General features: G+C 49.7%; 1 protein-coding gene across 3 annotated transcripts in view; it reads left to right on the top strand.

The window, feature by feature from the left end:
* The window catches only part of AARS1 (alanyl-tRNA synthetase 1), a 38,932-nt gene that overhangs the window by 2,467 nt on the left and 21,531 nt on the right, over positions 1–14,934 (top strand). For all 3 annotated transcript variants that reach the window (XM_044987215.1, XM_044987217.1, XM_044987216.1), the window contains exons 2-10: positions 244–407; positions 1,294–1,482; positions 4,035–4,180; positions 6,701–6,892; positions 7,922–8,066; positions 10,017–10,162; positions 12,057–12,165; positions 12,285–12,435; positions 13,049–13,173. In XM_044987215.1, coding sequence (XP_044843150.1) covers positions 264–407; positions 1,294–1,482; positions 4,035–4,180; positions 6,701–6,892; positions 7,922–8,066; positions 10,017–10,162; positions 12,057–12,165; positions 12,285–12,435; positions 13,049–13,173 — 1,347 coding nt within the window. In that variant the 5' untranslated portion in view covers positions 244–263. The remainder of the gene's footprint in view (positions 1–243; positions 408–1,293; positions 1,483–4,034; positions 4,181–6,700; positions 6,893–7,921; positions 8,067–10,016; positions 10,163–12,056; positions 12,166–12,284; positions 12,436–13,048; positions 13,174–14,934) is intronic.

Raw genomic sequence — 14,934 nt, 5'->3', positions numbered from 1 at the left:
GAATCTGTGATCCTTTAGCCCAGTACCATTTATGGCACAGTGAGACTCTCACATCACTCCTGGAAACAAGTGAGACTAGAAATGAACATTCAAAAATCCTAACTTTCATGAGACCCAGACAAAAGAATTCGGTGAATTACATCCCATTTGCCCATTCCCCAGGGTCCTTATTCATTACTGTCCCATTAAACTGATCAGAATGTGTCCTTCACCCATCCGCATTCTCGTTTTTTCTTTTGCCAGCTTTGTGTGGTGGTCTCAGGATGGAAACGACACTGTCAGCTAGGCAGATCCGGCAAAAGTTCATTGATTTCTTCAAGGAGCACCAGCACACCTATGTCCACTCATCTGCGACTATCCCCTTGGACGATCCTACGCTGCTCTTTGCCAATGCTGGCATGAATCAGGTAGGGCTCTCCCCCAGGACTGTGTGACTTTGGTACTTGTCCTGTGCTTTCTGCAGGAGCAAAGAACTAAGGGGTGCTTAGCTGTGTTTATTGTGGGTAGTACTTATCACACTGAAATTCATTCTGGTGAGATATAATAGGCCTGAATTGCTCCAACAGTTCCCCTGGCTGTGGGCTCCCAGTGCTGTGATGTGATAATGTTAGATAAGATGTCCCTAGACGCTGGAGGGCCTGGCACAGGGCATCCCAGGCTGGGAATGGAGTCTAGCCATGGCACCTGGGGGATGTACTAAATCAGCAAATCCCTGGGCAGCTTTTCTCCACAATGATTCTGCTAAGCCATGGTTGGTGTTTAAAGCCTCCCTCCCCAGGCGGACTCCTCGGTGGAGGTGCAGACTGCTCCCTGCTCCTCAGGGGAGTCTTGCTCACACACAGTGGGCTCCTCAGAGACATTTCCGTTCTGTGCACCAGGCAGCATTTTCCTCATTCCCATTCTGTCATTGCGTCACTAGGGCCTGATCCAAGTACCCAGGCAGTCAGGACAAGACTACAGCGCAGTTTGGATTAGCCCCTTAGTACCAAGCAAACAAATCCTGTTTTTAAAAACTTTGGTAGCCTTTTATTTGAATAGAGGGGAGGGGGGAGCATAATTGCCCTCCTCCTGGGCACAGACAGGTGGATGCGGCACCCCGGGAGTCCACCAGGACTGCTCCTGGTTTGGCAGGAGTGATGGAAAGGTGCCCTAGTCTGGTGGAGTGGCAACCTCAGCATTTCTAAATACACGCATCGGGGATGTTCTTATTGGCCCACGTGTACTGACCCACAGAGTGCTCGCTGCCTAGGTGAGTTCTTAGGTTTAAATCATCTCGTTGCTATTTCCCCCCAGTTCAAACCCATCTTCCTCAATACCCTTGATCCCTCCCACCCCATGGCTAAACTGACCAGAGCCGCCAATACCCAGAAGTGCATCCGAGCTGGGGGCAAACACAACGACCTGGATGATGTGGGGAAAGACGTCTACCACCACACCTTCTTTGAGATGCTGGGGTCCTGGTCATTTGGAGATTACTTCAAGGTAAGCTTCAAGGTCAAGGGGGATCTGGAATCTAAGTGGAGCTTTCATGAAGTTTATGGCCAGAAGGGACCATCAGATCATCTAGTCTGACCTTCAGGCCACTAAACTTCACCCAGATACCTCTACACTGAGCCCAATGACCTCAGTTAAATCAGTCTTTGGGAGGCTAACACAAGGACTGTTGTGTGCTGCAGGCAGAGAATGGGAGTGACTGAGATGCCACTAATGCCCAATTTTCCTGTGATGACAGGGAACTGATTAGTTTGGTTATGCCTGTTAGAGGGCTTTCCCTTCACCATCTCCCCTGGTCTTGTCATGCAGACAGAAAGCAGAAGTCTGAAGTGCAGGCAGTGCGGCGGTGTGTGTTGGGGTTAGTTCCAAGCAAGCATCTCCAGAGCTCTACACGCTGGTAGAGTCTGTTTCCCCGTGTTCTGTTCCCAGCTCTGTCACCGCAGAGCCTTGCCTATGTCCCCGTTCCCCATTCCCCCCTTCTTAGCAGGCCCAAGTATACCTGAAATGCAGGCCCACAGGCTCACCCCTTACAACTCAGGGTCATCATCTGTTTTGGGTCAGGGGTCTTCATCCCACCCCATTGTACCCCATGGGAGGGGTAAGGAGTGAGGTTGTGCTCCAGTCAGGGATGGGCATTTCTTTGGTCTTTTAGTGTTTTATACCTTCCTCCCAATCCCTTCTTGCCCGTCCTGACTGGTTGCTTGACTTTGCCTTGAGATAGCGGTTGAGGCAGTCTTAAAATGTGCTCATATATTACACTCCCACCATGCCCTGTAACACTTTAACTGCTCTTATCTGTTCCCATTGTACTGACAAACCCATCTGACTAGGCAGAAGAAACATACACAGTCTTTGGCCACACACATTAATATAAGATATAAGAGTATCAAAGGTCCAACCCAAAATTCTATCCCAGACTGACAAATAAGCCTATATACTAACAATGCTCAGGTGATCTACGCCCCATGCTGCAGAGGAACGTGAAAAGCCCCAAAGGTCCCAGCCAATCTGACCTGAGGGAAGATTCCTTCCCGACCCCAAATCTGGTGATCAATTAGACCCTGAGCATGGTAGTAAGATGCATAAGTCAGTCGCCTAAGAGAGAAAATTCTGTATATCACCTCACAGCAGTGGGGCCACTGATAGAAAGTAAAAATGCAAAACTGAAGAAGACTGTATGTAAGACTGTAAAGCACTTGGGATTCTTATGGGTGGAAAAAGCCCATAGCTGCTTCACTGCCTCCCAGGGATCTTGAGAGGATTAATTAGCTAACATTTGTAAAGCACTTTGAATGTGAAAAGCTCTCTGTAGAATTGTGTTCTTGTCTGTCTAATCTCTGTACTTTTATGACCTCTTACACTGCACTATCTGAACACCTTGGTAGTGCTACAGCTGTGTGACCAACATTCATTCTTATAACAATAGGGAATCAATAAAAAATACAAATAAACCAGTACACCTCTACCCCGATATAACACGAATTCGGATATAACGCGGTAAAGCAGAGCTCCGGGGGAGGAGGGGCTGCGCGCTCTGGTGGATCAAAGCAAGTTCGATATAACACGGTTTCACCTATAACACAGTAAGATTTTTTGGCTCCCGAGGACAGCGTTCTATCGAGGCAGGGGTGTACTTTTAAATATGATTAAAGTCTCCTGGTCCAGTGGGCTCCAAAAGGCAAAGCAAATCCCTGTATCAGGCTTTTAGCGTCTAGGCAGGCTATCGTCCAGAACAATCGTTTTCCAGTGCACTTTCTGCAGCCCTTCCTTTGTAAGTGGCTCAGACTGCAGGCTTTAGAGCTTTGGAGGCAGGGTTCCAGCGGATGTTCTGGGTGCAAGCCGGAGTTAGTGAGAAGGACTTGCTGAGGAGATAGGAGCATAAAATGGGGAAGTGTGATGTCCTTGCAAGGGGCTTAGTTCAAGAGTTAATACTGTGCCAAGGAACTTCATGAAGCGGATCAAAGTGCAGCAAGGTGATTAAAATAACAGTGGAACCAAAAATCAATGAGGAAAGAGAGAATCACAGTGGAACCTGCTAAGTGTTAATTTTTTATTCTTTGGCTGATTGTGTGAAGCCATCCAAGGAACCCTCAGCTTATTGATGTATGGGGATTTCCTGTGCCCTGCAGATATTGGCCTGCCTATTTCAGCTGTCGTTGGGTAAAGCTCTCCAGTTCTAGACCGTATGTGCTCTCTAAAAGTCTGAGACTTCAGCTCATTTCAGGTCCTGGGGGGCAGGTGTTTGGCAGAGCTGGCAGCTCAAAGCGGTACCTGCAGGGGGCCTAGAGAGAGGGGCAATCCATTGTGTAGGTTCCAGGCCTCAATTCTTTGCACGCAATGGAGTCGGTGAGAGGATGTTTCATGTGTTCCGTGTTCCCTGTTCTTCCTATTCAGTTTACTTTAGACTTGTGATGTGTAAAGCCTGTTCTGAGGCATTACAGTTTGTGCCTTCAACCCCTGCCTGCTCTGGGATGGGCTGTGTTGTATGGGTAAGAAGATCTGTTTGCTTTTCCTCACTCACCTTGTCTTTCCTGGTGCAGGAACTGGCTTGTAAACTGGCTCTGGACCTTCTCACCAACGAGTTCGGCATCCCCATTGAAAGACTCTATGTCACTTACTTTGGTGGCAACAAGACAGCCGGATTAGAGCCAGACCTTGAGTGCAAACAGATCTGGCGGGATTTGGGGTAAGGGCATTTAAAAATATGACTGTTCTTATGAAAACAGTGCTGGTGATAGGTGCAGGCCTGGCAGCCTTGGCGCCTGGAGTCCCTTGTTTGCCCATGCCATGCTTGAGGCAGAATAAGCTTCATGTTGTTTTACCAGTGAGCCAAACCACACCCTAAAGGGACAGCCTGATGGGGTGAGAAATAATTCACTCCCCACAGCCCAGTCAGTCTTTGACCTCCCTGCTGAGGTGACTCACGTGACACTGATGCTCTGTGGTCTGCACTGGCTGCCTGTTGGTTTCCAGATGGAGTTAAAGGTGTCGGCTTTGATCTCTAAAGCCCTAAACAGCCTGGAATGGGTCTGCCTGACAGAGCACTCCTGCACTATCCTGCTGCAGCAGCGCTCAGCAAAAAACCGTGCAATTGCTTTGGCTTGCCAGAATGGGAGCTGCTGACGTGGCGTTCTCCACAAGGAGCCTGTGACTTGGGGATTGCTTTCCTCTTGGGTTGAAATAGTCTGGATCTGCTGATTTCCAGGGCATGCTGCAAAATCTGTCTTTTTCAAATGGGTGTCTGGAACAGGAGAAGGACTGGGGAAATCTGAGGGGAAGGGAAGTTTCCATTTAGTGATTATTTAGTTTACTGCCATTTACAAGAGCTGGGATCCGCTGCTGCTTTGTTCTGTAGTCACAGATTTTCAGTGGCACCTGAGCCTGGGAGATTAGAGATTGAAACAAGTAAAACATTGACCCTTCCTAACCATGCAACCCTTGCCAGCTAGGAAGTGGGATCTCTGGGATTGTAGATGCACCTGTGAAGGCTGAATCCCTTCAGCACAGAATTACTGGACAGACTCAGGACGTGCAAATTCTCTTCCATCAGCAAGAACGGGCCATTGCTGTGACGGAATTAACCTTCTACCAGGGTGGATAAAAATCAATGATTTTAAAAAAATAGGATTTTTTTGATAAAATGCTTTTTGAGGAGAAAACCTATCTAAAGATAGATACATTATAGCTCAAAGAGATCTCATCATGGAACAGGGATTGTAAATTCTAATTTTATAGTATGAGACAATATATTCATGTCATGTTTAAGAAAAGTTTTGTAAATGAGTTCCAATAGTTCATGGATTAGGGACCCAATTTTATGGAGTTCCAGGGGCTGCTGTACAGATTATTTAAATTAATCTTTCTATCTACCCAATGGGACTCAGTGCTCAGTCTAGAAGATACCATCAGAGATGCTTCGTTTTGCAGTTCTCAAATTGTGGATTTGTGTCTCCAGAGATAAGATAATTGTTAGCAGCAAAAATGTTTTTAAATAAATAAATAATATATGGAGGTGAGAAATAGCAGACCTCAACCCTGTTGTCCCTCTGCAAATTTGTGTACACAGAGTCAATCCCTTACCTCTGTCTAAAAGTGAAAAGTTTCAAAAAGTTCAATGAATAGAAGATTGTTGGGGGTGGAATAGATAAATGTAAGAAGGGAGGGACAGGCAGTAGAAACAAAAGTGAAACTCTTTAAGCAGCATATTCCAGAAGTCTTGAGGCCTTTCTGAGTGTAGCCTTCGTTGATTTGAGATCTACCATACCATCCTCTCACTAGAAGGGAAAACCTGTAATGGCAGCAGGCCATAAGAGACGCAGTCTGGGAATATTTTAATGAAGTTCCTCTACCTGTGAAGAATATGTATTAAGGTTATAACAACCAACAAGAATGTACTTTTATGTAGAAATCCATGATTGTCGAGTCTTCCTGATTAGTGATTTAAATCATCCCTGCCTTATACCACTGAAATGGAATCAGAAACCGCATGGAAACCCATTTATGACCATGCTCAAGATACATTGCTGGCTGAAATCCCATATACTTTGCAGTGGGAACAGCGGAAGTAGGTGGTATTTACTTCACACTGCATTTTATTTTAAGGAAATGCAGCATGTCTTATTTGGCAATGGACACACATCAGTGGGTCTTCACCGTGGCAGCATGTCACAGATCATGTTCTCTGGGTGGCAGAGCCACAAAGCCAAGTGCTTTGAGGTGACACTCGTTATTAAAAGGGAGTGATTGAGGTGCATCCCGTTGTATTGTTGTTTAAATAAAGCCCAGGCATTCTGCACAAACAAAAACCCCTAATGAAGCCTAACTAAGGCCAGTGGTCCAGCTGCAGCCTTCGGGGCCCTGTCCCTGAGGACAGAAGGTTGTAAAAAATCGATCACTTTCCGTTCTAAAAGCACATGGTGGCATCTTAAAAATAGTCTACGTGCAACAGGCCTCTCACCAGGAGAGATGAGCTTCTTGTGAATGTGTCAGTTTGGGTGGGGGGCACTTATTTGGTCCTGCTAGGATGGGAAGTCAACTGGTAGGTGTTAAAAAGCAGGATCTCAGCTGGGTCTCTCTCAAAAGCCTGTGGGCTCTTCCAACCATTCAATGAGTTTTAAGGAGTAAAAGGTGGTTTCTTTGTTTGCCCCTGAATTGGGGGAGGTCATGCTCTCACCTCTCTAATTTAACGGGCCCTTTCCTGGTACAGGCTGGCTGAGAGCAAGATCCTGCCTGGCAGCATGAAGGATAACTTCTGGGAAATGGGAGACACGGGCCCCTGTGGCCCCTGCAGTGAGATTCATTATGACCGGATTGGGGACAGGGATGCCTCGCACCTCGTCAATCAAGATGACCCCAATGTCTTGGAGATCTGGAACCTGGTGTTCATACAGTTTAACAGGTGAGCCAAGGGCCTGCCCCCTCCACACATTTCTTGTTTGATGGAGAATGAGCACTTCACTCGAGTACAAAGACAGCTCTGGAAAGCCGCAGCACCGGCAGGCTGTAGGCTTGGGAGCCTCCGCCCTCCAGTGTGAACCGTTCTCGCCAACCCCACAGCTGGCTTCTGAGCTGCCCCCAGTGGGTGTTGGGGGAATATGGTTCAATTGTGAAATCTGGGATTTAGGAGGAGGGAGGTTGTAGTTCATCTGCTGTTACCTCCCACTGTTTTTCCCTGTGTAACACCTATACCCCGTGACTAGCCTCTAGAACCGCTGATAGGGCTCCCGCCACTGCTGTTCCTCGTCAAGCACAGGGGGGCCCCATTTAAACTTCTTTCTTCACCCTCCACACCCCAGCAGCTAAGCTGCGCTCCCAGCGCCCCATGTCACTCAGTACAGCATATTTTGTGTGTTAACCATCCTCCCCAAGCAGCCATTGGGAGCAAATAACCAAGCCCAGCTACTGCGTGGAAAGGACTGTTATGGAGCAGTGAGAGCAGAATGTGGCAGCACAGCTGCTCGGAGGATCTGCAAGCTGCCTGTAATTCAGTCAGAGTCCTTCAGGCTGAACACTGGGCTCCACTCCCCACCGGGCTCGCTTCTGTGCCATCTCCCATCACAGCCTTGATCAGTGGGGTTGAGGCTCATTCTAGCTCTGGAAGGAGGGCCATTCCGCCACTGGCCTGTGCCTTTGGAATGCTCCCTCCTACCCCCATGTACATGAGTTAGTCTGTGGCAGCCTCCTGGGCCAGGCTGGGGACAATTATTCAGCCCATTTTTCTGGGGTGATTTGTTTTTGCTGGTTCTAGTTTGCTCTTGAGTGTCTTGTTAATTACCCTCTTATTAAGGCTCCCAGTGGCCCATGTGTATGCCTGCCTTATAAGACCAATGGGATTGCTTACAGTCATGTGGGGATGAGGGAAGAGATGGCAACCCCCCTGCAGCAACCCGTTCAACGACTGTTTGTCTTTCTCCCTGGGGTTGAGCAGAGAGGCTGACGGGACCCTGAAACCTCTTCCCAAGAAGAACATTGATACTGGGTTGGGTCTGGAAAGGCTGGTGTCTGTGCTGCAAAACAAGATGTCCAACTATGACACTGATCTCTTCATCCCCTACTTTGAAGCCATCCAGAAGGTACAGATCCGTGATTGGGCCATTGAACCTGATCAGAATTTATCTGCTTCCCCTGATGCATAGCCTCATGGCACCGTACAGTCAGGGAAGCTGTCCCAGAGGATGGGACCATGGTGACTTCCTAGCAGCTGTGAGAACGACCTGTCGTGAACCTAAAAGCCTTTGGTTTGCAGATTTTTATCTTGGCGAGGTAGAAGACCAGACTATTCCGTAGCTGCTGCTTTAGGAGTGAATCTGGGGAGAGGGTGTGAGATGTGCTGACCATGATCTGTTTGGTCATCTTTGAAAGTAGGAGACACTGCCCTCCCCTCTATAGCTGCCTTCCTTTTGCAAGCTCTCTAACTGCACTAATTAATTTTCAGAGCCCTAGAAAGCCTGACTCAAAGGGACTTCCATTTTAAACAAGCAGACCTGCTCAGTAGGCTTGAGATGGCACAGCTCTGTGTTCAGGGCCAAGCTCCGTTTGTCATGCTCTGGGCCAGCAGAGGCTGGGAACTTTGCAGAAGCAGCATGTCCCTCCTTTGGGAGTCTTGGTGGAGAGGGTGCCCCACCTGTCCTCTTGATTACTCCCCCCCACCCTGTCCAAGCACTGGGGGAAGTCTCATTGTGCTCTAGAGGGTTCCGTGTCCAGCTCTCCTCAACTGGAAAGACGCGTGGACCCAGTGTGGGGATCTAGGTGATGAAACTGGGTCCAGAGCCAAATTTCAGCAGCTAGTTACCTGCCTTAACCCCACCCCCCCCGCTCCAAGGCCTGCTGGACTATGTAGCTTGACTTTTATAATCCATCTCTGTTAGGTAAGTGGCATTTGCTGGCCTGCTGGGCGGTGTCTGAAAGGTGTGCAGCAGAAGAGGGTGGATTTATGCTCCTTTTTGGTTCTTTATGATGGATACATAAAGCCTGAAAAGATTTTTTTTCAAAAAAGTTGTTTTTCTGCTTGCTTTTCTCATTCGGAATATCTCATGTGATCATCTTGATTTTGCTAGAAGACTCTGAATTGTGGATTGTGAGCAATCTTAGCCCTTGGGGGCAGCGGTGAGGGGTGTTGAATCTTTAACAAAGACATCCTGTCTCCTGAACGTTTCTCAGACGTCGGCGTTGACTAGATGTTAACACATGGGTTTCACAGTCTGACTACAAATCCCTTCCCCAGAAGGCTTTCACTTGCTGGGGGTTTCTGATATTCTCATCCTACCAGTCTCCCAGTCATCCGCAGAGTCTTTTCTGCAAATGAGCTGACAGGATCAATATTTCGAATATAAAAAAAACAGGCAGAAAAGCTGCATTTTGGGGGTTTGTTTCTGAAAAGCCTTCCCAGGCCATCTCCATCGACCATAAAGGAACAAAGAGAGGGCCACACACACGTTTCTCTTTGCAGGTCGCCTTTAAGGCGGCTTTCCCTGAACGGTCTGGCTTTGTCAGTGAAGGAGGAAGCCAGGCTCCGAAAGCCGCAATAGAGCGTGGTAAATAGAATGGGGACTGCAGTGAAACTGCTTGGGGGAAAGACTTGTTGGCTGTATTGGTTATGCCTGGCTGGAGTGTGTGACCCAACATAGCAAAACCAGCCGTGTCCCTGCCCCAGCTGTCGCTCCAGATCCAGCTGGAGTCTCCATCTCGGTCACTGCCTTTGCTGACCTGGGCTCTGAATGCTGGAACCAAGCAGTTTCCCTTTGCATGTGCCCAGCGTGCCCTTCTGATCAGGGAGAGCGTGGCTCCTTCCAGAGCCACTCGACCTCTATTCCGGGGGGGGAAGCAGTGAGGTAACCTCCTCCCATCCAGAGGAGTGTGCTGCCTCCATAACATTCCCAGCCTCCACTGGCCCTGAGCAAGGAGAGTCATCCAAGCCATGCTGCCGAGCAGAGCCATGTATCTAACCATATGTGTGTGTGTGTCTCTCTCTAATCAGACAAGACAGCAAGGTTCTCCATACCCACTCTCTCCTCTCTGCCTAGGGCACGGGGGCCAGGCCGTACACAGGGAAGGTTGGTGCTGAGGATGTAGATGGTATAGACATGGCATACCGAGTCCTGGCAGACCACGCCCGAACTATCACCGTGGCCCTTGCTGATGGAGGGAGACCTGACAACACTGGCAGAGGGTAAGAGTGCATGTGGCACAACTGTGCATTACTGAACCGGGGAGGAAGCAGGAGTGGTGTTATGCAGGGTGTATGTGTGTCCAGAAGCTGCAGTTCAGTCCTGGTGATGGTGAAATTCCACCATTTAGAGGCAGGCGAAACTTACAGCCATTGACATCTTGATCTTGGAAACAGAGGTGGTGTGATGTCCCCCTCTGCTTTGGGTGCAGTGAGGGTCTTCTCACTCCTTTGGGTATCTGGAGATCCCTCATTTGAACCACCTCCACATGCAAGGCACTGTTTTCCTTGTAACTGAGAAGGCTGGAAGGGATCGATAGCAGGGCTTGGAGCAGGCTTATTGTGGTTTGGGTAAGTGCTGTGCAGGCTTTCCACCCAGCGCTGCTAGTGCATCTCGGTCCTGCTATTCCAGCTCTGGGCTTCCCACACACATGCTTCAGCCAATGTCCCATAATGCTGACGTGCAGCTGCTCCACTGGGAGGCAGTTCCCAAGCTGTAAGAATGTAAATATATGAATAGGGTTATACTGCAGGCCTCTTTGTCAAGTAAAGGAGATTGAGTGAGTGCAGTGTTGGGAGATCAGAGGTAGCAAAATCGAACAACGTGGTAGTAATGGGAGACCACCACTACCCACATAAAATGGTCAAATGACCCAAGGGGGCGAAGTTGGAACAGCTAGTTCTAGCGCACAAGAGGAGAGGCCATTCTTAACACAGCTTCAAGTGAACGCACGGGCACCAGTTCAAGAAGGGAGAGTAGTTGAGCCAGTGTAACAGTGACCACAATATAATTAGTGTTGATATCCAAGGGGTAGGTAGGCTACAGAAAGGGACACAGCATCATTAACCTTTAGAAAGGGAGATTTCAGTAAAGTGTGAAGGTTAGTCAAAAAGGCCCCAAAGCTAAAAATAAAGGAGGTAAACTTCATAGATGGATCAACCCTAGAAAGGGACCTGGGTGTCAAAGCAATGAGATTTAGGATGTTAGGAATGGGGTGGAGAACAACACTGAAAGCATTAAAATGCCTTGATGTAAATGAAAGGTGTGGCCTTGTCTGTCACTGGTCACCCTATCTTATTGCAGAACTAGAGTTATGGTCAGAGAAGAGGGATGAGAATGATCAGTGGCCTGGAAAAACTCTCATGTGACGAATGATTGATTGAAAAACTGGGCTTGTTACCTGAGCAAAGAGAGAGGTAAATGGGGACACAGTAGAAGTATGGAAAATAGTGACCGTTCTAGAGAAGGTAGATCCAGAAGTTCTGGTGTCTGTGTCTCATAACACAAGAACATGGGGACATTGAATAAAATTAATAGAAGGAAATATTTTTCTACACAGTGCATAATTAGACTGTGGAACTCACGAAAACAGGAAGTCTGTGAGGCCAAGAATTTAGCAAGATTCAAAAAGGCATTGGACATGTATACAGATATCAAGAATAGCCAGTGTGATCATAAATACTGATCACAACATTTTGGGAAGGGATGTGAAACCTTATGCTGCTGGGTGGAAGCTAGGCTCTAACTAATAGAGGTCAGTGTGAGACCAAATCTGCAGGCAGATTTGGTCTCACATCTATTACTATAGTGGTTTTACACCTTCCTCTGATGGACCTAGGCTCTGATGCAGCCTGGCACCCGTTCGTCTCTCTCGCAGCTGTGCTGATGCCCCTCAGTCCTGACACCTAGTCCCGCTCCCCACACCCTGCCACCGCACCTCATCTCCCACCCACAGGTGCTGAGGGTGTGGATTCCAAAACTAGGTGGGAGGAGCTGAGGAAGAGGCCCTCAGTATTCGCCTTGCCCATGGTTAGCTGCTGGTGGATCCCACTGGCAGGAGGGGAGAGGGGTGTAACATCGGAGTGAGGGTCCCCTCTCTCTGTGCTGTTCCTGCAGGTATGTTCTGAGAAGGATTCTCCGGCGGGCCGTGCGCTACTCCCACGAGAAGCTCAGTGCCCCCAAGGGCTTCTTCGCCTCACTGGTCGACGTCGTGGTGCAGTCACTGGTAGGTCCCTTTGCTGCACAGTAACTGCATGAGACTCCAAGGTTGTGCATGGTTGGAGACTCCATCTGCTGTCTGATGCTGATGTCAGCTCTTAATGGCTGCTACTTCTGTGTCTGTAGGGTGACGCATTCCCCGAGCTAAAGAAGGACCCGTATATGGTGAAGGATATTATCAATGAAGAAGAGGTTCAGTTCCTGAAAACGCTCAGTAGAGGGCGCCGCATCCTGGACAGGAAGATCCAGAGCTTGGGAGACAGTAAAACGATCCCTGGTAAGGGGGTTGTTTTAACTCCTTTCATGCTGAATGAGGCTTCCAGGGAATCCTCCTGCCCCGACACACCAGCTGTGTCCTGTGGAAATCTGCTGCTGAGCAGCATTTGCCATCTGGGAGTCATTCAGGGCTCAGCTGGGCTGCCTGTGAATTTAGCAGGAAGAAAGGTGTCAGATGGATGGTACTGGAGACTGAAACCCTCTATCACAGCGGGGGCAGCTGCAGAGTGAGCCCCCCCCCCATGCACCATCCTGCCACGGGCTCACCTGTGACCTACAAGATGATCCCGTCTCCATGGCCTGTTCAGTCCTTGGGTTCTCTGATGCGGCTGCCAACAATTGGTTCCTGTTCTGGTGGGTAGTGACATGTTACTGTGGACAGCTGTCTGCTAGGGACTGGACTGAGCTCCACCTACAGATGTCCTGCAGGCTGTGACCGCTCACTGCCAGTGCCCATTAGCTAGGCATATCTCCAAGGTCCGCTGCCGAGTCTCGTGGGCTTTGCCATTTGCCGAGGAAGAGTCCCAGACCCTTTGGGAGCTGGTTTGCTCCAGGTGGGAGGGTTCTGATGGAGGAGTAGTGGGAGACCTGACTGATCTGCTTCTGCTCTCCAGGGGACACTGCCTGGCTGTTGTACGACACCTATGGTTTCCCCGTGGATCTCACTGGACTCATTGCCGAGGAGAAGGGCCTCGCTGTGGACATGGAAGGCTTCGAGGAAGAGCGGAAGATGGCTCAGGTAAAAACCAGCCCCTCTGCGTTGCCCCCACTACAAGGAGTAGGCAGGGGGCACAGGTGGGAGGACTCCTTTGTTACTGGGTTAAAGGGACAACACTCTGCTCCTTTACAGCAGGGCGTCTCCTAGGAGATCTGACACTGAGCACCCTGGGCCATGTTGCTGGGTCCTGGGGCAGGCTGGGGCAAAGCACAAGAAGTCTGGCTGGAGGGTGCAGGGCTCATTTGCATGGCGAAACACTGGGCACCTCTGCCTCCTACCAGGGTGCCTAGCTCCTTGCCAGCTCTCATGGAGCTTTTTTCCCCACTGCCCTCTTGAAGGCTGAATTCCTGGAAGTAAACAGTGAGCAGGTTGCATGAGAATCAGCCCTGCTGTCTCCCACAAACCTGTGCAGATGTCGTGTGGCTTTCCTTCCTCGTGATCTCAGCAATCAGGAGCACCACGTTTTCCACACAGACTCCAAACCTCCTCCTCTGTGTGGTTGTGGGAAACCTGCCTTTCATCTGCCCTGGCCGGTGTCCCCCCGTGTTCTATCTGTGCCACTTCACAGGTTCTTCTGAAAATATGCCCTCTTGTGTTCATCTCATTGCTGCCTGAGGCAGACTCACTGATTATATTTCTTTAGGCTGGGCTAAGAGTTCTCCAACGGATGAATAACAGTGGGGGTGTAGCCAGCAGCAATCTCTGTGTAGATGGTTCTCTAGGTCAGGGTTCTCAAACTTTTATTTTCTGAGGCCCCGCAATGTGCTAGTAAAAACTCCAGACCCCAGCAGGAGAGGGCGAAGCCTCCTGGCTTCTGCCCTGCGAGGTACTGGGGCTCGGGGCTTCTGCCTTGCAGGGCGCTGGGGTTTGGGGACCCCCTGAAACTAGCTCGTCGGACCCCGGTGGAAAACCGCTGCTCTGCATGGATCTGGGACTCATGCCACGTAATGCTGCATTTGTGGGACTGGGAAGACACCTGGATTATCCTGCCAGAGCCTGTCTGTGCATGAAGTGGGGGAAAAGGGGAAACGTACTGCACCTCGGTTCTACAATGTCCAGTACAACAGTGCTCCATGCACCCTCATCCTGAGACTAGATCCAAGATGCCATGGTTTTAATCTACCTTATAGTAATAGGCCTTATTTACAGGAGAGCTTCTAAGAGACTCTCTCCCCCTCCCCCTGATACTGTAGGATGGTGCAGCCTTGCTTGCGGGCGTGCTGGTGTAGTCAGGCTTCAGGCCACGCTGGGTGATCTAGGCATGCTCTGAATGCAGCTGAGCTAGCTGATGGTTAGAACCCTAGCGCTCTGCCTAGACCCGTGGTCCCATCATTGGAATCAGCATGGAAGCTGCATCAGGGCCAGAGAAACTGGGAGCCCCCCGCCCCCAATCACTAGTATAGATACAGCCCCTACAAATCCAGCTGTGTCCTTCATGCTACCCACTGAGCATCTTCTGGGCGCGTCAGTAGCGCAGAGCTAGGCACTGTGGGGTCCTGCACACCCAGTGCAGGATTGGATTCACAGCTTGGCTGCGTTGCATTGCAGCTGACTTGCTGTAGAGCAGGCACGGTATGAGCAGAACCCTTGCTAGCCCTTCCCTTTAGCAGTAGCTACGTAGCGGTGCAGGGAGTGCCCCACAGTGGGTGGATGGGATTGCTACTGAAGTGCTGCCATGGCTGTCATGCTGCCAGCCACCTGCTTCAGAGCATCCTTCACCTGGCGACCTCAGGGGGACATAACGTGGATCCCTGCCAGCCCATTGGATTCTTGCCTCCTCGA

This window comes from Mauremys mutica, chromosome 14 (assembly GCF_020497125.1).
Source record: "Mauremys mutica isolate MM-2020 ecotype Southern chromosome 14, ASM2049712v1, whole genome shotgun sequence".
NCBI lineage: Eukaryota > Metazoa > Chordata > Testudines > Geoemydidae > Mauremys > Mauremys mutica.
The sequence above is the reverse complement of the archived record's forward strand: the minus strand, read 5'-3'. Positions and strand labels throughout refer to the sequence as shown.